At 38.2% G+C, this 23,951-nt stretch overlaps 2 protein-coding genes across 4 annotated transcripts; one reads left to right on the top strand and one right to left on the bottom strand.

Moving 5' to 3' along the window:
• Positions 1-1,424: 1,424 nt before the first annotated feature.
• Positions 1,425-18,182, top strand: LOC137955708 (ATP-dependent DNA helicase Q-like 4A). Of its 3 annotated transcripts, none has more exons than XM_068802788.1 (25): positions 1,425-1,604; positions 1,734-1,907; positions 1,998-2,055; positions 4,925-5,317; positions 5,405-5,581; positions 5,737-5,867; positions 6,888-7,263; positions 7,460-7,591; positions 7,971-8,057; positions 8,298-8,425; positions 13,811-13,931; positions 14,044-14,195; positions 14,266-14,401; positions 14,609-14,732; positions 14,955-15,025; positions 15,116-15,184; positions 15,292-15,384; positions 15,515-15,673; positions 15,770-15,850; positions 15,984-16,145; positions 16,234-16,289; positions 16,374-16,500; positions 16,593-16,687; positions 17,140-17,217; positions 17,368-18,182. In XM_068802788.1, the coding sequence occupies exons 1-25, from the start codon at positions 1,582-1,584 to the stop codon at positions 17,777-17,779; spliced, it is 3,615 nt and encodes a 1,204-aa protein (XP_068658889.1). In that variant the 5' UTR covers positions 1,425-1,581; the 3' UTR covers positions 17,780-18,182. The 3 variants fall into 3 exon arrangements, with proteins under 3 accessions (XP_068658889.1, XP_068658888.1, XP_068658890.1); XM_068802787.1 differs by having other exon boundaries at positions 15,292-15,420; XM_068802789.1 differs by lacking the exon at positions 17,368-18,182 and having other exon boundaries at positions 15,292-15,420; positions 16,593-16,716; positions 17,140-17,216.
• A 683-nt stretch (positions 18,183-18,865) lies between these two features.
• Positions 18,866-23,715, bottom strand: LOC137956619 (cytochrome b-c1 complex subunit 9, mitochondrial-like). Its single transcript, XM_068804177.1, has 3 exons — positions 23,504-23,715; positions 20,601-20,648; positions 18,866-19,187 (listed from the first exon to the last, which is right to left on the bottom strand). Exons 1-3 carry the CDS (start codon positions 23,618-23,620, stop codon positions 19,137-19,139), a joined length of 216 nt encoding a protein of 71 aa, XP_068660278.1. The 5' UTR covers positions 23,621-23,715; the 3' UTR covers positions 18,866-19,136.
• Between the last annotated feature and the right edge of the window lie 236 nt (positions 23,716-23,951).

Below are 23,951 nucleotides of genomic sequence, written 5' to 3'. Positions count from 1 at the left end.
TAAAAGTATTACAGCATCAACTGTTAAATACTTATTCAAAAATTTTCTATACAATTTTTTACCCCATCTTGGTACAAAAAATCTTACTTAGAAAATTATATGATTTTTAATAAAAAATTTCATTTAGAAAAACAAACATGAGACACTAATAGTTTATAGAAAATTATTTCTATAAAATTTATTTTTAATTTTTTCCAGAGGAAAAAGTTTTTTTTTATTTTTTTATTTTATGATCTCGCACGTGCGAAATAGCACGAGCGAGATCATCTTCTCGCGAGGGAAGGGGGAGATTATTTCTCCCCTGTTCTGGTTTTCCGCCGAGACGACGCGGAGGGAAGGGGATTACGGCGCTGGGGAGGACCTATCATCGCGGATGACGGCCACGACGGAGTCGGTGGTGATGGAAGCGGTAGCGACGGAAACAGAGGCGACAGCGAGGAAAGGAAGAAATCGAACAGACGGCCACAGAGGCGGCCGGCGAGCAGCTGCAACGGTGGTATAGACGCCGGCGAACAGCTACGACGGCGGCGACAACAACCGATGGGAGGGATCGGCGGTGACGAGGGGGGAGGAAAATTTTTCCCCCCCTTGCTCCCACTCCCGCTCCCGCTCCCCTGCTCGCTCGCGACCCGTTACCGAGTCATACCGATTCGACTCATTTTGAGCCGGCTCGCGAGCTGACGAACCGAACCTAGCTTCGGTCGAGCTCGGCTCGTTAAGGTAAACGAGATGATTTCGGTTTTCGGTGCTCGAGCTCGTTAAATGACGAATCAAACCAAGCCGAACCGAGCCGGCTATCGAACCGGCTTGGTTCGAATTCACGACTGCACGGTCTGCCGTTTGATGGGTCTGCGTGCCTTGTTTCGTGGCTTAACGGCAGACCGTGCAGTCGTGATATAATGAAATCTTAATAATACCGCGCGAATTTGAAGAATTTCGACTCCCCCCCCACTAATTAAATAATCCCCGAGTTTCGCCCTCATGAAATACTCGTTTACCGCGCAAAATCAAATGTCGACCGGATCTCTTCCGCCGCAGTCCTCGTTCAAATCCAGTCGCTCGAAAGTCGAGAGTGCATGCAAATATTTCTAAGCTGCTTGTAGGGTTGCCTAAAATTTCGCGGCAGTTTGTAGTTTAAATGTTATTTTCTCCCTTCCTCCTATCACTGTGCAGAAAAGTTGGATTTTGATCGTGTTCGTCATGCCCGGAAGGTTTTGGTCTTCCAATACTGATTTGACGTAGTTTTTTGTTTTTCTCTTATTTAGTTCGTTTATCAGCTCGATCTGTGAAGTATTCGAAGTTTTCTTATTGGGGCGTTGAGGGTCGAAAAATATGGGAAGCCCATTTGTCTAGCTAGACTGTCGAACGTTGATAGGCTCTGGCATACTATGTCCCTGACCGTTATGTACTTTATAAATAATCATTCCTTTCCCTAACGTTTTGTCAGATTTCCATCACATTTTTCCATTCAGGTGGTTTTTTATGCCTTTCGTTTTAGTCATCTTTGTTTGTTTGGAGAACACTTCCTTGTTGCTGGTTAAGAGAGGCATCCATGAGGTGAACGTACCCATATGTTGATAGATGACTACGAGAGAGTTTTCAAGGTAAGAAGATCATATGCGCGTCATTTTGTTATTTGGACCATATAATGCTGCATTTTATTTTCCTTTAGTTCCAATTTTCCACTTCTTTTTCAAGTAGGTATCCACATGGTGTTAAACTTGTGTATACAGCAAAAATAATTGTGCCCGAAATACGAAATACAAGGACAACTTACCCAAAGTCAACTGGTCTGCTCATGCCAATGCACTTGAGAACTTCTCTGCTCAAGATAAGTTTCTGAGCTCAAAATTTCTCTTCTCTTTGTCAACCCAAAAACCATCTGGAGAAGGATCCGTGAATGCAAGGTGATACATGGTTTACATTGATAGAGACACTGTCTACTGATGACATGCATCGAGGTAACAACTAATCAGTATTCTCTGATTGTTTGTCAGGTCAATGGCTTTAATAGTTCCAAGTGCTCACAGGGTGCAGAGTCCAGTGATGGAGAAGGTATTATTGAAACTTGTCGATTCAAGACATTACTTAGAAAGTTTATTGTTTTCATACTATCATGATGTTGTTTATTGGTAATTGACTTCCTGATATTGGAGTTTGGATAAATTCCTTCTAAGTTTGCACTTGTACAAAATATTGAACTAGAACTAAATTCACAGTAGATTGGTATTTGAGGATAATTTCACTCAAATCAGTTCACAGAGAATGAATAGATTAAACTCTGCACAAGTCTTGTAAGATAAAACAAATAATACAGGTTGGATCTATAGGCGTTCTAACTTTACAAAACGACAATGTTTTCCAACTTCTTTACCAATAAAACAGCAAAATTTCTACCTGTTTTTATACACACACACACACACATTTACACCCCATACCTTGGTGAAATTTGTACCCAAGACCTTAGCAAAAGAAAATTGACCTGTCATTTAGCCAAAGACTCAACCCAACTAACATAGTAAATTTTGATCGCGTAAATTTTGCTCGTACATTAAAGTTGTTGGCTTTATTTGTCAATCTTATGAATCCAAATTTATAGACCTCATTTAAAAAAATAAAAAATTATCCTTGTAAAGTTGGGTCCAAGGCCCATCCCAAAATGACTAGTTAACTTAGAAAGTCTCTTCCCAACTAATAAACTCCAGATTTTTGTACTGACTAATCCATGTAGGACTATTCCTTAACTCTCCCCCTCACGTGTAAACCCTTTTTTGTGGCTCTACAAATGGATAATTTAGGTGTAGGTCCTCTTTTGTGGCTCTACAAGTGGATACTTTAGGTGTAGGCCCATTTTTGTGGCTCTACAAGTAGATAATTTAGGTGGAGACTCACATATGAGTACTTACTCTGATACTATGTGAAGTTGGGTCCAAGGCCTATCCCAAAATGACTAGCCAACTTCACAATCCCGTTTGTACATTGTCACATTTACAAGTTAGTTTGTGGACAATATCAACATAATGTAGTTGCTTTATTTTCTTGGTGTGGTCTTGGATATTACAGTGAGTACCTCTTGATATAAGTAATATATATATATATATATATATATAGGGCTGATCCAATACGAGAAGCCATTTGGTGTGAAACGCTATCTTAGCCGTCTGATCATGATCTCCTCCCTAAAAAATCTCAAACTATTTATTTTGTTTTATTAATGTAGTAATGTTGTGGTTTGGGCTGTTATGGTCCTAGGTTAAGTACCTATGTCTTCCGCTCCTAACAGGCCGGTCTTTTGGGTAGTATTGGCTAGGTGCTTAACATTTGGTATCAGAGCGGGCTCCAATGTCGCGAGTTCGAGTCCCGGGGCGCGCAAAGGCTGGATTAAAATTACTGGTAGGTTTGGAAGGGGCAACCTAGCGGAGGGGGCGATCCTGGAGAACTGCGAAGGGGCACTAGGAGTAGGCCGCCGCTAGAGTAGGCCACCGGGTTGGGCCAGTGTCATTACGCCGCCGTGGTCGTCGGCTCGTGAAGGTGGGGTGTGATGTTATGGTCCTGGGTTAAGTACCTATGTCTTTCGCTCCTAACAGGCCGATCTTTTGGGTAGTATTGGCTAGGTGCTTAGCATGAGCCTTTGGCCTAATGGCCTCAATGGGGGGCGGGGGTGGATGATTTCTGGTATGTGGTATTGGGTTCAAGTCTCACCAAGGGTATTGAGTAGTTGCTAAGTCCTGCTACTGCTCTTTTCAAGTTAACTCTCAGTCATAGTTTCTTCATATATATATATATATAATTTAATTGGATGTTGAGAAATTTTATAAAGTAAAAGGCCCAAAGCCAAGTAAATCATGAAAAGACAAATGGAAAAAGGTAAAAGTCCAAGTGTTAATTGTTGAAAGTTGGATCTAGGTGCATCCTATAGGAAGTTTTTTCCCCAACTAATAACTATATGATTTTTCTTCATATTAAATCATGTAGAATTATTTCTACTAACACTCCCTCATATCTAGGCTTTCTCAAATGGACAATGGGCTTGAGAGTAAACAAGACACAAGCTAAGGGAGGCACAAAATAAGCCATATAAGACTGACATCTTGTTATGATGCCACATTAAAATTGGGTTGAGGCCTTGTCAAAGTGACTAGCCAAAGTTAGAAGACCCTCTTCCCAAGTAATAACCTTAAGTTTTTTCTTGATATTAATCTATGTGGTATTAACTCCATTAAAACAACTGTGAAACAACGAGAACCTCATCAACAATGAGAAGATAACCCCCTCATACAAGGAGTCAAATGGAAATTGGAGTATACTCATTACCTTGCAAGGGGTTTACCTTTTCAGTGCTCGAAGCAAGAGTGGATAATATTAATTAAGTCCTTGTGGTCTTCTTGAAGTTTTATTGCACCATCTTGAATGTGTTTTAATATTAGCAATAGCCTGATACGTGAACAACATTAATGACTTCAAACTAAACGAGGCACAAACTAAGTCCAACAAGGCAGATGTTTTGCTCTAGTACTATATTAAATTTGGATCAGGTCCATTCCAAAATGACTAGCCAAATTAGGAGGTCTTTTTTCCCCAACTAATGACCATTTATTTTTTATTGATACAAATCCATGTGAGATTATTCTCTTAAAAGTAATATTAATAACATAGATGCTAAATTCATTTAGTAGTTTGTTATCAGAAGAAAGTATACATTTACTATTTAATGCTATAACATTTTCTCACTTAATAAAGCATGACATGCTCAGTGGAGCTGATAAGCTTGCAAACGTGTTATATTTGCAATTGCTGAGACTTTCTGTAGGTTTATTTAATATGCTAGCCATTTTTCTCAATCATACAATTCATCCATTGTCTTATTTTGTTTCTGTTTTCTTTTGGAGATTCACTTAATCTTTGGCACTGATTCCTTTGGCAGGCATGGAAAGCCCTTTCGAGCTTTTCTCTGACACAGAAGGAATATTTAAGGCCTGGAATAACTGCACCAGTAGCTCTGAATTCTACAGACTCCAGTTCTCTAAGTAACTTACCTATTTCTAAAGAAGTTGGTAAAGTAATCTGGGCTTCATCTGACCAAACTAAGAACCATGCTGGTGGCTTGATGAGTGTCCATTTACAAACCAAAAGTTATCTCCATAAATCACATCTGACTGATCATGAATCTTCACGTGATGCAAACACTTCTTTGTATAGTAGCACAATTGCTTCTTCAATATTTACTATTGATACCAATTCTGGGGCTCTAAATGCCGGAGGACGATGCCTTGAAGAAGAGTTTGTTGATGCTTTGGATGATGATGAAATGTTGAAGGTTAATTTTTGTGCGTCTTTTCACGTCAATTGTACAACTTTCAGTTAAACCTAAGGATTATCAGTTTATTTGCTTCGTTCTTTCCAGGATATTGATGTGGATCAGATAGTCATGGACCACTACCAAGCCACTGGTACACCTAAATCCTCTGATCAAAAGTCTTCACCTTTCACCCCAGTTGCAGATAATAATGGTAACATCAAAATATATGCTGATGATAGCTTGCCTGTGGAACTTTCTTTAGCGTGCAAACATGGCTTCAAGGTCATTTACTTCTTCATTGTTTCCAATTTTTTTTTTTTTTTTTATATAAATGTTTCCAAAAAGGTCATTTACTTCTTCATTGAAGCTTACTTTGATGTGTGTGGTGGCACTAATCATCTTCAGTAATCATCAAAATTGATTTTTAAATGATTCAGGTGGCTCTTTGTCCAGAGGCAATGATACATTTGCAGGATATGAAAGAAATATTGATCGCTGTGTCAAATCAGCTTCTTGACAATGCTTCTGAACTTAGCCTGGAAGAGTTGCAGAAGCTTCGCCAGGAGAGGTTGGTTCCTCGACACTAAACATGACCCTCCTTTTTTATTTTTCTAAATGGCGGAATTTTGTTAAACAAAAGAACTACAAATTATCTGCCATAATGCGTGAAAACTGGAGTAACAAAGGAGAAAGTATCTCTTTAAAGAAAAGGGGAGAAAATTGAAAGAGGAATGGGTTGGCCATGTGTCATGTTGATTCAACCTACTCTTTGTCAGTGATATCAGTATTTTAAAACCCCGTCAGGCCCACTGATTGAACTGGTTTGACTAGAACTCTGGAGCTTGACTGGGTTAGAAGTCTCTACTTGATTTGGACAAATTTGTGTTGGAAAACACGGCCAGGTCAATTGGTCCAGTTGGGTCAATGGACAACCAATTTTCATGGGAGTTTGATCCCATGACCAAGAAAGAAAGGATCCCAGCCACCTCATCAAAATCCAAGGTTTACTCTTTAACAATAATGTGATACTTTCCATTTTTCTGATGTTTTAATACCTTTACCCTTTTAGTCTTTTATAATTTTTAATTAAACTTTATACTTTTAACACTTTTTTGTTATTGAATGGCTAAAACTTTACAGGGTAAAGATATTTAATTTTTATATTCATATTTAATGCATCTATGACATAGTGAAATAAATTTTTTACTTAACTCTATAAAAGTGTATTTTCTTATTAGTAAAACTATGATATATTTTTATTTTTTTAGTTGAATTCTTTATTTTACTTTTTTTTTATTATGCCAATATTAATTTCTAGGCTATATTTCTAAATATTTAATTAACTAATACATACTTATAACGTTGTCACCAGTTGATCCAATGGGTCAACTTGTTGAACCAGTTAAACTCGATCCAGTGTCTTGACCAGGATGATCCCTGGGTTGGATTTTAAAATATTGAATGAGATATTTGTATGCCATTCTACTGTGAATGAGTGAGCTGTTTGCATGTCATTAGACTGTGAATAAGTTAGTTGTATACACATCATTCCATTCCATACTTATGTGGTTCTTATCTTGATAGCCAGGTTGGAGCTAAATAAGCAGATTCAGCAGCTAGATAAATACCTCCGGAGTCCCACTAGAGATGATGAAAGACAGAGATCACATTATATGGCTTCCACACCCACTGCTAACTACCAATTTGATAATCCCCCTGGTGGGACAATTTGGAGAGATCAACATGGATCTGATGCTCAGCAATATGTACCTATTAACTTTCAAAGTTCTGAGAAGTGGTTCTCTTCATCAGTATCATTCTCCCTTGTAGAGAGACTGGGTACTTCATCACATCCTGTTGAAAGAGAATTATTTACTCCGAGTTTTGATGAAATAACTTACATTGAAGGATCTAACGATAAGAAGTGGAACAATAGAGATTTTCCGTGGACAAGAGAACTAGAGGTGCTTTAGTAAGATTGACTACTTTATGCCATCTTAACAGCATGACATTTTTCTTCTACTCTTACGTTTTTTTTTTTTTTTAAATGATGTTGAGTTTTATTAAGAGAGAGCTCAAACGAGTAGATTACAAGGGGGGAAGCCTTCCAAAACAATGATTTTCTACTCTTTACTTAAAAATTAGGCATTGTTATTTCAGGCCAATAACAAAAAGGTCTTTGGAAACCATTCCTTTCGCCCAAATCAAAGAGAAGTCATCAATGCAACAATGAGTGGGAATGATGTTTTTGTATTGATGCCTACTGGTGGTGGTAAGAGCTTGACATACCAGGTACAACCCTTAATCATTTATTTATTTGTTTCTCTGGATTTCTTTATCAATAAAAATGAAATGTTAGTACTTTTACAATTTAAATATTAAAGAAGGCTCAACAAACTCTGACCCAATGCAGATTCTCCTCCTATTCTGTAGAATTGTCTTCATAATAAAATTCTTGCCATTTCCTTCCCAAAAATATCTATTTGATCCTCTCTTCTTTCATTAATATCAGCACACTTATGATTCTCTTAATGTACTTACCTCAAATTGTGGAATCCAGTTCTGATTCTTGCAGTAAATAATTATTAATTCACTCTTATAGTTTTCTGTACTGACCTATCTTTTCTTTTCTTTTCTTTTAAACATTTTGTGATTCTTTTTTCTGTCCCAGCTTCCTGGTTATATTTGTCAAGGAGTGACTTTGGTAGTTTCCCCTCTCGTCTCACTTATCCAAGATCAGATTATGCATTTGTCTCAGGTACTTTTTTCCCTTAATGCTTATGTTTGCATATAAATTAGAATCCAAGTATGGATGCCTATAGACATGCGTACATATGTTTGTGTATTGTTTCAAGAAACACAATTGGCTAACCTGATATCATAAACAGACTTTATTTGTTCTAGGGTCTTGGATGTCATTTGAATTCATTCTGAACATCTCCAGTTTTTTTATGCTTAACTAACACAATTTATGCCTCTGGTTTGGATGCTTATGCAGGTTAATATTGCTGCCACTTACTTAAGTTCCAACATGGAGTGGAGTGAGCAACAAGAGATTTTTAGAGAGCTGACATCAGATGATTGCAAATACAAGTTATTATATGTAACTCCAGAGAAGGTTGCCAAGTAAGTTGTGTCTTGTGATTCAATTTAGGACTTCTGGAGCAAACATATTTTGTAGAATTAATTATTGGTTCCACGATTTGTTCGACGTTTTCCATATAAGCCAAAAATTAATTTTATTTGATATAGGACAGAGTATTCAGAATTGTTCTTACAATTTCTATGTTCAACTAATCTGTAGCTGCTATGGTAATTTTATCTCTAATGAGCATTCCAGAAAGAAAGGAAAGCACACTTTTTTTCTTTTTCTTTTCTGTGTAGGAGCAGTTTTTTGGCCTTTTAATAGATTCCACAACTGAGAAAAGGTTGGAACATGAAAATCTATCGTTTTGTCATGAGTTCACCAACATGTTTATTGGAATGTACCTCCTTTTGTTTTTGGGTAATTCTAGAGGATGTATAGACACTAACTGCTAGGGGTGGCATCGAGCCGAGCCGAGCCGAGCCAAGCTTGAACCTGCATATGTTCGAGCTTGGCTTGATCTGAATACTTCAAACTCGAGCTCAAGGTTAGCCTCGAGCCTAAACTTAGAATCGAGCTCGAGCCCAAAAATTTTAATCAAGTTTGAGCTCGAGCCAAGTTTAAGCTCCATGCTTGTGGTTAACCTCGAGCCTAATATCGGAATTGAACTGGAGCCCAAAAATTTTAACCGAGTTTGAGCTCGAACTTGAGCTAGGTTCTAAAGAGAATATTGTGATGAACTTAGTACCATTGAACTGCAAGCTATCATAGAGGAGTCCAAGACTTTGCAATGGAGCATACTAATGTATAATAGCCAACTTAACAGACCTCCATCAATAGTGTTTATTCCATTGGCAAACAACAACATTACATTAGATGTTGAGGGACCCAAAAGGCTGAACTATCGATCGTCTTTGAGGTTTGAGGTAAATAAGAGCAACTATCAACCAACTAAAGAGGGAATTGACGAGAGCAATTAAGATAAAGGGTATTTTTCGTAAAAAATCTATGGTAACGAATCGGCTCACGAGCTAACAAGCTGAGTTTGGAAAATCTCGAGTTTGACTTGTTATATTTAACGAGCCTTATTTCAAGTTTGGACTTGAGCCGTGCTCAAGTAAAAACTAAACTGAGCCGAGCTTTTTTCAAGCCGGGCTTGAATGGTTTGTGAGCCGGTTTGGCTTGGTGCCACCCCTACTAACTACTTTCTCTAGTTCAGTTTTTCTTATTATAATAAAATGGTGACTGGTACTATTTATTCTGATTATAGTTTATAATTAAGTTTCTCAACTGTTCTGGCTATAACAGTATGTTACTTCTTTTATATTATTTGATTGTTGCTTTGATTTTGTTGTCTTTCCACTCTTTTTCTCAATACTCTCAATTTCTGTCTTCTTCTGATCTCTCCTTAGCCTAAACTAAATTTCAAGGGTGGAAGGTTCTTTGATAAGAAAAGAAAATAAAAAAAGAAATATTAAGTAAAAATCTTTGATTTCTTCAAAATCAAGACATCTTAGGGAGCAGCTTATCTGGAAAAAAATACTATACACTTGAGGAGTTCAAGCGGTCTCTTTCTTACAAAAAGCACCTTTATATCACCTTTTAACCATCAGGTGAAAAGGTGGATTTTCAACCTTTCTTGGTTAAGTTTGTTAAAATAACCACAGGGGGAATTGGTCTTTTTAAAGCAATGGATGCTTAAGTTTTTTTGTTATTAGCTAAGTCATGCAAAAAGGTTAGGAATTTTAAGAATGTCGAGAAGTTAAGACTTAAAGTTTTCTTTTCTAATCAGATGATGTTTTTTATTTTTAGAAGCTCATGGTTAGGTAAAAGCACGGTCAGTTTACCCAAAAGAAAAAAAAAGAACTTTTTAGAAGAAAATGTAGCAATTAGTATTTTATTTTTTGATAAGATGTATTTATAGTAACAAAAGAAAAAATTTACAAAGGAAGAGGGAGCAAATCCCTAACAATAAGAGATTGCAGGGTCGCTCCTTGCTTGGCTAGCAAATCCGTTGCCGAATTTGCAAATCTCGGAATGCGAGACCAAATACAAGAGAGTAGTAAGGTAATTTCTAAAATCTCTCGAAAGATGTCCCAATAACACCACGGCGGAGGGGAAGCACACTCGCACCAGCCAATGACCACCTTCGAGTCCCCTTCAATGTGAAGGGGACCATTGCAATTGTCTCTGAAAACGCGAAACCCATTGACGAGTCCATGGAGCTTAGCCGACGTTGAATCAGAAATGCCTAAAGGGCCGGCATAAGAGAAACAATGATTGCCTGATGGATTCGAAATAACTTCCCCAAAACCAGTGATCCCAAGGTTGCCTAGAGATGAGTCATCAAAATTCAACTTTAGGTAACCCGCTTCCGAGGGAGTCCACTCCTGCATGACTAGTATCTTGGTCCTAATGTGCATCTTTGCCAAATTGCTCCAATTTTCATGTGTAGAGGTACCCTTGAAGGAGGAAAAATACTTCTTAGTCAGAAGCCATGTGGAACTTTGGCCTGACACCCTGTCCGCTACTCTTACCGTTGGTTCACTTCTAGTATCGAAATGCCTTCAGTTATGTTCATTCCAAAGTCGCCACGGAACAAAACTTGCAGAGGCGGAGATCATCACTTTACCGAGACTAGGAAGGGGATAGTTAATGAGCGACTTGTTGAAGGAGATTAGATTAGTTGACATACAGAGTTGCAGCCCCAACTTGCAAAGGACTGAGGTCCACACATTCCATGAGAAGGAGCGTTGTAGCAGAATATGATCTGTGGTTTCAACCTCTGTATTGCAAAAAGGACAGAGGGGTTGTTAGATGGGTGACCCCTTCTTCTAAACACGTCTGCCGTGAGAATCTTAGTTTGACAAGTGCTCCACATGAAATTTTTTATCTTTGGCGGTGCACAAAGATGCCATACAAAGTATATCTCATGCTCCCTTTGAGTTAAATCCCAACCATTAATGTATCTACATGCAAATGAAATTGATAAGGTGCCGCTTTTGTCCGGCCACCAAATGAGCTTGTCAACATTGGAAGGTCTAATTCTGATAGAATTTAAAGAATCCATTAAGAGGCTTGCTACCAAAGCCTTCAAGTCAGAGAGACCCTTTCGGGGATGTAGGCTCAGACCACCCCCCTCAAAAGCATTGGCTACTGATATTTCCCTTTATGAAGAGAGGAGGAATAGATTCATGAAGGAGGTCTGCAAAGGTTCTGGCCTGTCCACCAATGGTCCCAAAATTTAAGGGATCTACTGTTTCCAACAAAGAATCTACTAGCTGGGGAATTTTTTTGAAGAAGTATAGTGATCTCCATATTGAGGATAACTCTCTCCGATTTCCACACATCCACCATGGAGAATTCCAACCAATCTTGACATGAACCGTATCTTTCCAAAGGTTAGAAGAAATAGTATTGAACTTCCATATCCATTTGAGGAGTAGAGCTTGGTTCATTTCCTTTGATTTTCGAATCCCCAGCTCATCCAATCTCTTTGACAGACAAACTTTATCCCATCTGACCAGGTGACATTTAAATGTATTGCTTGATCCCCTCTAGAGAAACCTTCTTTTCATCTTATCCATGATTTTGCATACGGAAGAAGGACAAGGCATAAATGATAGCGCATAATTTGGGATGCCCGAATACAAGACGCCCCTTCGAGGTTGCTAACCGGGACTCAATCTTTTCAACCACTGGGTTCCATAGACTTTGGGATATACGACCATTGAATAGGGGAAGGCCATGGTACGTTGCTGGGAGGGCTAGTAGTTGAACAGCCAAATATATTTGCCATCTTTGCAAGAAGTTCATGGCCAACATTGAATCCCATGGGAGAGGTTTTCCCCCGATTAACTTTTTGCCCATATGCTAATTCAAAATGGCCCAATACCGCTTTGATCCTTCTGGTTCCTTCAATATTTCCAATTCCAAATATAATAGTATCATCCGCATACTAAAGTAAGGGGATATTGAAAGCCTGCTGGAGACTAGTGGGGGGAAGCCATCCAAGATTAATAGCCGAATAAAACATAGAGGAGAGGAATTTTGCTACTATGTTGAATAAGAGCGGAGAGAGAGGGTCACCCTGTCTGATCCCCCTGGTACCTTTGAAATACCCACAGACCGAACCATTGAGGATGAGAGAGTAGGAAGCCGAGCCCACATAACTTCTGATCCAAAATCACTTTTTTTTCTCCGAAACCCATTTTTTCCATTATCTCATCAAGCAAGATCCAATTAACTTTGTCGAAAGCTTTTTCCAGATCAAGCTTAAGGGCGATTCTTTGGTCCTGGTTACGGCGGAAGTGATCCATAAACTCGTGTGTTGCCATTGTGGAATTTAAGATTTTTCTCCCCTTAAGGAAAACGCCTTGCCCTTTGTGGATGACGATAGGGAGCAAAACCTTCAAACGGTGAGCCAAGATTCTCGCAATAATTTTGTAGGCACTCGTAACAAGACTGATTGGGTGAAAATCTTTTGGTTTCTCAACACTTGCTTTCTTCGGAACCAAAGTGATAAAAGATACACCAATGTTGTGGAAGGTGATGCCATTTCTAAAGAAGCTATGGATCATTGCTATAATATCTTCCTTGATATGGGACCAAAATCTTTTTAATGAATCTTTATTGAAACCATCAGGGCTGGGGGCCCTATCGCTTTCCATGCCCAAGATGACCCGCTCAATTTCTCTAATAGAGAAAGGAGATTCTATAAGTGAGGCAGCTGTTGGAGAGAAACGAGAGAAACTAATGTATTGAAACTTCGGCCTATTTGGACACTTCTCAGAATATAGATATTTGAAAAACTTAATCAACTCATTAACAATTAGTATTAAGAAAATGGATACTACCAACAAGCAATTTCAACACAAACTAGTGGCTTGGATTTTCATCTCTTCAAAATAACCCTGTGAAATGTTATATCTATCAACTAAAGAGTTAAAATCCTGCATTAAGTTTGTCTTTTCAACCTTTATTTCCTCTTATTCTAATTTTTTTCTTAAGTTTGAATTCAAACATTCTGTATGATATTTTTCCAGTTGCTGAAAGAATTTCAAACTGAAGTGGAAATTGCACCAAACTTTATGACCGTTGTTCTGTCATTAGTTTCTTTGTTATGTTTGTGCCTTAATTATTTATTTATTTTTGTTTGCAACCATCAACAAAAATTTTGCGAGTGAGAGAATATATTATTATTTCCATGGGCATTGAAAAACTTAAGGACCGAGAAGAACTATATATCTGGTTGGTATTCTATATGTTTTCTTTGCTAAATTAACTTTTTTTTGCTTTAAACAAAAGCTACTTTTGAATACGTTGTCAAAATTATCTGTATAGGAAATGTACAAAAGGAAATGCTAAATTTATTGTTTTGTGCAAAAGGTATATATGTGATGATTCAATGTCTTTTTTGAGTGTAGAAGTGATGTTTTATTGAGAAACCTGGAGAGATTGCATGCACTTCATTACCTTGCTAGGATTGTAATTGATGAAGCTCATTGTGTAAGCCAATGGGGCCATGATTTTCGCCCAGACTATCAGGTTTAGTTTTCAAAACACTATCATTAGTTTCTGAATATTTTCCAACTTTTGTGACTTGTTTAAACAATTCTGTCTTTTATATAATCCTGTCTTTCTCCTTTTCTGTTTTCAGGGCCTTGGAATATTGAAGCAAAAATTCCCAAGTGTTCCAGTTCTTGCGTTAACTGCTACTGCAACAGCAAGTGTAAAGGAAGATGTTGTACGAGCTCTTGGTCTTGTAAATTGCATTGTTTTCCAGCAGAGTTTCAACCGCCAAAATTTATGGTAATTTTTGTAAATGAAGCATTCTTCTTAAAAGTATGGAGAATTGACTTATACCATTCCCTCTCTGCAGGTATTCCATAATGCACAAGACGAAAAACTGTTTGGAAGACATTGACAAATTTATAAGAGAGAACCATTTTGATGAGTGCGGCATAGTTTATTGTCTCTCGCGAAAGGACTGTGAGAAAGTAGCAGAAAAGTTAAAGGTCCCACTTTTTCTGCCTCATTGTCTGTTTCCTTTAGTATTACTAGTTTGTGACATCATTTGATGAACAAAGTAAAGGGTGGCCACAGAGCAATCTGTGTTTGGTGTATTTAGCTTGCACAAACTATCAAAGAAATTGGATGTTCTTCCTTTTTCCTTTAAGCAATAAGATGGTGACAACTTGTAGTTCTTTGCTCTCCATTTTCAGGAATATGGTCATAAAGCAGCATTCTATCATGGCAGCATGGATCCCCAGCAGAGGGCATTTGTGCAGAAGCAGTGGAGCAAAGATGAAATCAACATAATATGTGCTACTGTGGCGTTTGGAATGGGTACTTCATGTTTTGAACTTCTTATTCTTAATATCTCAAGTTGACCATGCTTTAACTTGGAATTGTTGGGTGAGTTAAAACTTGCAAATTCCATTAGGTGACATGAAATCTAAACCTTGTCTGAAATTGGACCTGGCATGATTGATTTGGAGAGGTTATCAAGTGTATCAGTTTTCATAAGTTTGCATAATTTTGAAATTTATCACTAATGTATTTTTTCAGGTATTAATAAGCCTGATGTCAGGTTTGTCATCCATCATTCTGTTCCAAAATCAATTGAAGGTTACCATCAGGTTTAAGTTGATATCTACTACTGCTAATTTCCTTGAAAACATCCTTTTAATCAGTCAACAATTAACTGTGTTTCATTCTGCATTGCATAGGAGTGTGGGCGTGCTGGTAGAGATGGGTTGCGTTCATCTTGCATTTTATATTACAGTTATGGTGATTATGTGAGTTGCAATTCAAAGGGGATTTATCCTTATTAAATCATGGCTGTGCTTTTTGTTGAACTGGTCATGAGACTACTTTCAAAATTTTCTCTCCTTGATTTGTGCAGATGAGGGTCAAGCATATGCTTACTCAAGGAGTTACAGAACAAAGCCCTTTTGCATCTGGATCAAGGATTGCTCCTGCAAGAAATCCAGAAAGGGTATTACAAACAAACATTGAAAATCTCTTGCGCATGGTACTGTTTTTTTTTTTTAATATAACTTTAAGAATATTAATCCATAATCCCTTAAATTGGAAAATAAAAGTATCTGACCTATGATTCAGTGCAGGTTGGCTACTGTGAAAATGATGTAGATTGCCGTAGGCTCTTGCAGCTTGATCATTTTGGCGAGAAGTTTGATCCTGCTAACTGTGGAAAAACCTGTGATAACTGCTGTAAATCACTCAACACTGTTCAAAAAGATGTCACTGAAATCGTGAAACAGCTGGTTTGGAACAAATATGTCTATATCTTTATGTTTTTGTGTTTCTTAACTTAGTTTTGGATTCTCTGGTTGAGTTCTCTTCACTGTTTTCTTTCTTAGGTTGAATTAGTTAAATCCACACGGCAGAACCATTCATCAGTACATATATTGGAAGTCTTCAGGGGCTCCATGAGCCAAAATGTATGTTCTTAGAGTATATCTTCCTACCCTTCTCTTTCTCATTCTCTCTCTCTCTCTCTACAAATAAATAAATATACGAATATATTATATTGCAATATGTAGTGTGTAATTCATAATACTTTGCAATATGTAGGTTAAGAAATACAAACATGATACGTTGAGCCTTCACGGAGCTGGAAAAAATCTAGCGAAGAATGAAGCTTCTCGAATACTGCATCATTTAGTTGTTGAGGATATTCTTGTCGAGGAAGTTAAGAAAAGTGACATTTATGGATCAATTTCATCAGTCTTAAGGGTATGAAAGTTTGTTTTCTGTGCTGTTCCTTATCATCCTATGAATTGTCTAATGCTTTTGTCCGGTTATATGAAATGTTATTCTGCAGGTGAATGAATCTAAAGCAAGTGAACTTTTCTTTGGCCAAAAGAGAATTATTCTGAGGTGCAATGTCTCACTTATTCTTTAAAGATAAAATTACAAGAATGCCAATATCTAGGAATCTTTGCCATTGTTACTTTCTTGCAGGTTCCCGTCCACAAAAGCTAAACTTAGCACATCTTCAGCAACTCCTGCAAAGAATCCACATATCAGTGGACAGATAAGCCCTCCACAAAATGAAGATTCTGCACAACTTCAGTATGAACTAGACTTGGTAAATTTTGGGTTCACAATGTTATCTGTTTCTTTTTCTAATAACATGTTTATTTAGGTTATTCTCTTACTTGCATTTTCGTTTTGTGTTAGAATTTGTCAGCAAAACTCTATACTGCTCTACGTATGCTGAGAGCATTGCTTGTCAAAGAAGCTGGTGAAGGGGTGATGGCATATCACATCTTTGGGTCAGTCTTTCTCTTAAAAACCTCTTAAGGTACTTTTTATCTTGATCTAAGGTCCCTTGGTCTCTAGCTTCTTGAACATTCAAATGCATGTGGTGATCTAGTTCTGTGGTTGGCCAGAATGCACTTGCCTTTGGTGTGGGGATGAGTTAAGTAGCCAAAAATCAGCGTTGCTATGTACAGATGTCATAGGAGAAGGATACCATCGAAAATTTTATAATAAAGAAACAGATCATCAGTTTTTGGAAGACATCTTCAGTCTTAGGTGACATAAAGATTGTCGACTGACCAGATTGTATTTTCTGTGCACATTAGACATGCTTGTGGTACTGTAGGACATACACTTTTATGAAAATCATTTTGTAGTGGTCTTTTTTATTCTATTTGTCTTTCTCTGCTTGCATTTCTATCCCATGTCTAGCTTTTTATTGGATTTTTGTCTTTCTTTACTTTAGAAATGCAACCTTGCAGCAGATCAGCAAGAAAATTCCCAGAACAAAAGAGGAGCTCCTTGATATCAATGGTATTGGCAAGTAAGAAGATTTGCTGCTGTTTCATTTGGACATTCATCATGGATGTTACCTCATTTTTTGGGCTCAAGCCATTTCCGTTCAGTTCTTCCACCAACTACATTTTTGTTTGAATGGCTGTTCTGTAAATTCTCATTTTTCTCATAATGTCAGGGCAAAAATAACCAAATATGGAGACCGGGTACTGGAGATCATTGAGTCCACACTAAGGGAGTACTACCAACAGACTGGTAGGAATGGCAGCATTGACAAGGAAAATGCTGATACTGTAAAAAAGAGGAGAAACTCAACTAGCAAAACTGATTCAAATTTGGGAGAGGATGACTTCATTGAGAGTAGTGACGGTCTTTCGAAGAAAAGGGCAACAAAGAAAGCTGGCAGAAAAGTAGTGAGTGAATTTGATAATTCAGAAATTTCGATGAACGACAATGATCGGATACATGTTGAACCGGATTTTGAAGAATTGGTGAATGCCGGAGAGGTGGAGAGACAATCTGATCCAAATTTGAACCGAAATGGAGGTAGAATTTTGCCATCTTGGTCTAAGCCTGGGAATGAGTGGTAGGAGTCCTGTCGGTACACTGTTCAAAAGTTATGCCTTCACGAAGGAGTAGAGATTTTTCTTCGTCATTGTCAGCTCCTTTAGCCTGCCTAATTTTATTGACCAGGTCAATCCTCCAGCTGATTAGGTATTCTTTCAGTTTCCACTGATCAAAGCTGTATTTTGAAGAAGAGCCACAGTTGTGGCAGCTAGAATTGGAGATGCCATCTAAAGAAATGAGGTTCTATTTGATGCTTGAGCTACCACTGTTGCTTCTTGTTGTAGTAATTCCTCAAGACACAAAACCCCTTAAAACAACGGGGTTATTCGTAGTTAGTAACGTTCTTGTGATCCCAAATATAATTGGCAAGCGAATTGTATGGATGGGTGTCTTGTTCTTATATCTCTATCCCAAATATAATGTATCAGTTTTATAGTATCAATTAATGAATAATTGTTAGGTACTTCATCCCAACAATTTCGTTTTACCTCTTGAGAATTCTAGTTCACTAATACATTCTACTATGCAAATTAATTATATTTATATTATATGGTCCCGTCCCAAAAAAATATTTTTTTCTTAATAACAATGCAATTAATCAAATAAAAAGAATCTTCATAACATTACATAATCTTATATTAATCACTGCAACTACCAACATTGAACCTAGGAAACCAACTTTTAATATTAATTAATTACATATTTTATTAAACCATCAAATTGAAGAAAAAATGGCTGCATTGGATGGAACTTGGAAGACGACGGAAAACCGGGGGAGAAGGCAGGCGATGGCGGCAGAGAAAGGCTTTGATATGGTCGCTGGCAAACGACAAACCCATCTTCAGTTTCCAACAAGACGAGAGAAGGAAAGAAGTAGAGCTAACTTCCATCCCCGCCCTTCATGTGGAAGAGATTTCTCTCCGTCCAGGAGAGGAGAGGGCACTCCTCTCTCGTCCACTCTTTTTCGGATGGAGATGAGGCAATTTTTCCTATCATTTCCAAGCCATCCAATCGGATGCACATTTCAATACACTTGCCGCCAGCGAAAACCTTCCGACTGACACAATGGTAGAAATGACCTGATATTTCAAGAGTGAGATTGTCAAGAGTTGAAACAAACAGGGGCTGCACGCGTTATAAGTAGAAATTTGTATAGTCGAAGCTAATGATCCCTACTTTTGATCACTTCAACCAACTTGTAAAACCAATTATCCCGTAATATTAATCATAACTTACACAATCATGGGTAACGGCTCCAATTATTCTAACACGAGCAGGGTTAAAGATGTTGCCAAAATCGAGAATCGTTTGCAATTCAAAGTCCAATTTTCACTAGCCAAATTCCACAAAAGACAAGCAAGGGCAACGAAAGCAGCCTATTCATTCTTCTGCTTTCCATTGTCCCAAAACTGGAATATCCTCAAACCTTTTCTGCATTACAAAAACATAAGAATCAATGAGAACAGAACTGGTCGTCCCTTCCATGAACGTGGCATAAAAAAGTTGAGGGCATAACAAAATGGAGAATATAAGAATAAGAAACAAGATAGAAATGGGATGAGTTTACAAACTCACAACAACCAAGGAATAGGGATACTTAATGTTTTTGGATATACAGTACCAGCACAAAATTGGTTCTCTCCCTTATCCAGAGAACGGAAATAGGAAGAGAGAAACAAACATCTATGCTGCCTAGTTAGTTTAACCGAAAGCAAAATTCCTTCACTTCTTCCTTCACCTCTCAAATTACTGTTAGGGTAAATAAAATAAAGAAGGCTGTTGCACACTCAAACTACCTTGATCCATCTTATCTTGACATCTTATGATGATGAAGTTGTTTTGGATGGATGGCTCAGAAGAGGGGATTGGTTCATTCTGGTAGATGAGTTGCTTTTGACAGCTGGGATGAGGATGGTAAGGTGGAGACATAGTTTCATTCTACTTATTGGCAATGTTATAAAAGAGCATTTCCATATTGGTACTTGGTTCATTTTTTCTTCTTCTTTGAATGGAATGATATAACTGCTTTTATCACATCTCTGAGGTATCAAGCCAGTAACAAATTTGAAAATTTGAAAATTTCAAAATTAGAAATAATCTCATTTAGGTAATCTCCTTCAATGCTTATCCTCAATATTGAATTACAAGCAAATCTTGAGTTTAATTTTGGAAGTAGCTACCGAGTATCAACATGGTCACCCCATTTTCTTCTCATTCTCAGCTTGCAGATTGACCCTTTAGTTGAATAGCTAGATTTTCATGGGGGGTGTTGAGTTCAAGTCTCACAGATGTATGGGGAACTTGGATGTGTGTGCCTTGGAAGAAAAAAAGGTTTCCACAGCCATTATGAATGTAACTATTCCATGGAAGGGCAGTGGCAATCCAAAGGGAGGGAAGAATCAGTTTCATCCAGTCAGATGCAATTGTATCATCAGAAGGGAATGGCCTCTGTTAATGAAACAATTCAGAGTGCCCCGATTTTGCATCCTGTCAATGTTCTAAGCCATGTGGAAGATGATCCCTTCTCTTTGTCCACCACCTTCTAACATATGTCAACCTCAAAATATTGATCCTTCGTTCTCGTCTCCAGCATACACTTCACACTTCACTAAGATATCAACTTAAAGAGAAAGTAACAAAAGAAAAGAGTCTTGCTATTTTTTTTTTTTTAAGAAGCAATGAGTCATGCTATTAAAGATCCAGGTACATACAAATACATTAATAAACACGACACTATAAAAGAATGGAAAAAATGATCTTAAGTAGATAGAAGATATTGGAGGAAAAGCACATTGAGAAGGCAATACAACATGCTAAACATCAAATGAGTTCTGGATCTCATACCCCAACATTGTTGTACTCCCACAACTTATGAACACCGTAGTCCACTACCTGCAAAAAGGAATAACTTCATGTGTTAGCTAACAGCCAGGTCAAAAAAGGAACAAGCATCCCGAGGAGTTCAAGTAAAAGTTAGACACATAAAACTGTAAAAGAAACTAATACATGAACCAAGGTCTGACTTGGAGTAACCATGTGTCAGCATTCTCCCATTAAGATGGTTACATTTGCTTGATACGATGAAGAAATGTGGGCTCAAATGATAGATTTGACAGAAATCATGGGTGTTGTTTACAAAGGCAAGCTCCCTGGTGTTAAGGAGGATAGAGGAATGGCAAAACCAAAAGGTAGGAAGAAAAGATAATACCTTCTTGGGATGTTCAAGGAGTAGGATCTAGCCAAAAGAGAGCCACCATCAGAAGCCTCCTAACCACCCATACATCTTCAGTTGTCATCCTTCAGGAAACCAAGTATCAAGGGATGCAAGGTTCAGCTAGAGGCCTGTGGAGTTGTGCCAATTAAAATGGAAAGGCATCAATGCAGTTAGGTACTCATGTGGCATCCTGGCCCTATGGGATTCCAACTTGGTTGATGTTCTTGATGTTGAAATGGGGACTTAATACCATCGGATTAAAGCTGCTTGACTGTGATACAGGTAACTATTGGTGCCTAGCAGGAGTTTATGGCTCGACCAGGTATAGGGATTGTGCCGCTTTTTGAGAAGAACTGCTGAGCATCATTCAGCACTGGCCCTATCCTAGGCTGATAGATGAAGATTTTAATGCTATCAGATATTTTAATTGGCAGCTCCTAGATGAGATTCTTGACTCTATGGACTTTGGTGATAAATAATGAGTAAGGATATGAAGCTATGTTTCATTTGCTTCACATTCCCTCCTCCTAAACGACACAATTTGTGGCTACTTAAATGGCTCATGGGGTATCAGACAAGGTGATCCGATCTCTCTATACTATTCAATTTAATTACTGAATATCTTTCCTCAATGATTTACTAAGCAAAGGAAGCTAGATGCATCAACCTAGTAACAGACAAGTCTGAATTCGACATCCCCCATCTTCAATTCGCAAATGATACCATTTGCTTCTGTGAAGGGACTTTGAAGAAAATCAGTAAATTAAGGCTCTTTTTTTTTATCCTTAAATTAAGGCTCTTCTTAACCTCTTTGAGCTAATCTCAGGCCAAAAAATTAGCTGGGGCACAACCATATTGATGGGATTCCACTTAGAAGAAGAAGAATGGCACTAGTTGTCCAGTTACCTAGGATGCGGGCACACCAATTTGCCGACAACATATTTGGGCCTCCCTATGTTCGACTGTAGGCCAAACAGAAATTGAGGGGAATTAGAATCAAAAGCGTTAAAGAAATGAATAAGGCCTTACTTCTCAACTGGATCTGGAGGTTCAACTCATCACCACATTCCATGTGGAAGCAAATCGTAGCCAATAAACTCAGTCGGAGAGCTAGTTGGTGGACTATTGGAGGAACGAGAGAAAGACTCTCACCCTTATGGCAATCCTTATACCTGCTCCTCCCAACATTTACAACCGCAACAAGATACTACATTGGGAACAACCTCAAGATTGAATTTTGGAACAAGTTGTAGCTTGGAAACGGTCCCCTAAAAGAAGCTTACCTATCCCCTAAGCACTCGTCAGTAACCCACCCATTTTTTTTCTTGATCCAAGAGAACTAATAGTAGTTGGGACCTTCACTTTAAGAGGGATTTAAATGATGCCAAGGCCCAAGAAGCTAGTGCTCTATAAAGAGTGTTGGGAGAAACTAAAATCAGAGGGTACATGGCTAGATGTCCAGTCTTTCACATCCAGCAGCCACTGAAGAATGAAGGCCTCCCCCTTTTGGTGTCTTAAAGCTAAACTTTGATGAGACTGCTCTTGGGAACCAAGAGAAGGTGCAGTGCTTGTTTCTTACTCTGATCCCTTGAGTATTTCTGACTTTACTTCAGCTAAACTTCATGCTCTTCTCCAAGGATTGATTACTATCCAGGATCAATTGAACGGCAAGCTCCATATTGAGGGTGATTCCAAAGTCATGTTTGGACGGTGCTCCTAAAATTGGCACCATTGAAAGATTTTTCATGAAATTGTACTTTTTTTATTGTGATTGGAATCATGTTCCTACATCAACTAATTCCTTAGCTGAGTCCCAATCCAACAGAGGAGCCTCCCTCCAATTACTCCTTGTTATGGGAGAGCTCCTTCCTTGATCTTGTTTCTGTTCCTGGCTAGCATTGAATAAAAATCTCTTTTCTAAAAGAAAAAAGAAAAAAGATGGTTCACTACAGAAATTCGACAGAACCATTTCCATAGGTTCAAACTGCTTACAGGCTCTTACGAAAACGTCCCGAACAATATACAGATCGCATTCCACGTCGTAGCTTACAGTCTTTCAAGAAACTTGAAAATATAAAAAATGAAGCAAAAAAAACTGCCAATTTTAGGGTCTCAATTAATGCACGGCATTTTATCCCTAAGGAATAAGGATCACAACATACCCCTGCCTAAAAGACACAGGCATACTTGCATTAGCGAAAAGCAAGCACAAATGAATCGGGTACCTCAGATAAAAAACAGTGGAAAAAACAATCCAAGAAAGATAAACAAAAAATAAACTTAAACCAGTCTCGGCATGTTCCTTTGAACGCGAAACTCCCTCATCAAAACCGAACCATGGAGAAAAAATACCAAATCCCCGTCGATATGCGCCTAGACCGTACAAAAGGCACGTAATCGAACCACCCAAAACTCTTGTTTAGATCAAAGTACCACACAAATCAAGCAACTGAAACTCCCAAAGAAAAAATTCGGGGTTTAGCAACAGAACAATGTCCAGAAGGCACAGAAGAAATAGAATAAGAAAACTAACCCGTTCCCCGACGAAAGCACCGGCGATGATGAAGGTAACATAGACGGAGTTCCGGCGCATGATAACCTTGTAAAGGCCTTCAAATAACCCTCCGGTTCTCCGAGCTGCAGAATCCATGGCTGTCGCAATCTCACCTGTTCCGACGATTGGTTTGTTCTCCCGTCTGCTCTTGCGTTTAGGGCGAGAGAGACGCCGGTGGATTTTAATTTTTTAATTTTAATCAGAGATCATCAGAATTCACTGTAGCTGTTTAGTCTCAGCTGTTGGATTGGGTTCCACGATGGATATTAGATCAACCTCTGGCCTAAGGGATCCAGATTATCAAAAGCTAATTACAATTTACAACATGATAGGGTCATAACTGGATGTATTTATTTTTTATTTCTTGACCTCTTAAAGGCTACATTCATGATTAAATCCATATGATTATCGAGGACAAACACATGCG

This window comes from Aristolochia californica, unplaced genomic scaffold, assembly GCF_029961685.1.
Source record: "Aristolochia californica isolate CCGP_79_NKW_82.1479 unplaced genomic scaffold, dmAriCali1.0.hap1 SCAF_2, whole genome shotgun sequence".
Lineage (NCBI taxonomy): Eukaryota > Viridiplantae > Streptophyta > Magnoliopsida > Piperales > Aristolochiaceae > Aristolochia > Aristolochia californica.
This window is presented reverse-complemented; position numbering and strand designations above follow the sequence as displayed.

Excerpts from the sequence above, each read along its gene's own strand:
- LOC137956619 (XM_068804177.1), bottom strand. The coding sequence starts at position 23,620 with ATGGATTCTGCAGCTCGGAGAACCGGAGGGTTATTTGAAGGCCTTTAC. Across the intron at positions 20,649-23,503 it reads GTGCTTTCGTCGGGGAACGG|GTAGTGGACTACGGTGTTCA; the intron begins GTTAGTTTTCTT and ends TCCTTTTTGCAG. Across the intron at positions 19,188-20,600 it reads GGGAGTACAACAATGTTGGG|AAAAGGTTTGAGGATATTCC; the intron begins GTATGAGATCCA and ends TTTGTAATGCAG.
- LOC137955708 (XM_068802787.1), top strand. The coding sequence starts at position 1,582 with ATGACTACGAGAGAGTTTTCAAG. Across the intron at positions 5,582-5,736 it reads CGTGCAAACATGGCTTCAAG|GTGGCTCTTTGTCCAGAGGC; the intron begins GTCATTTACTTC and ends TAAATGATTCAG. Across the intron at positions 15,421-15,514 it reads TTGAAAATCTCTTGCGCATG|GTTGGCTACTGTGAAAATGA; the intron begins GTACTGTTTTTT and ends GATTCAGTGCAG.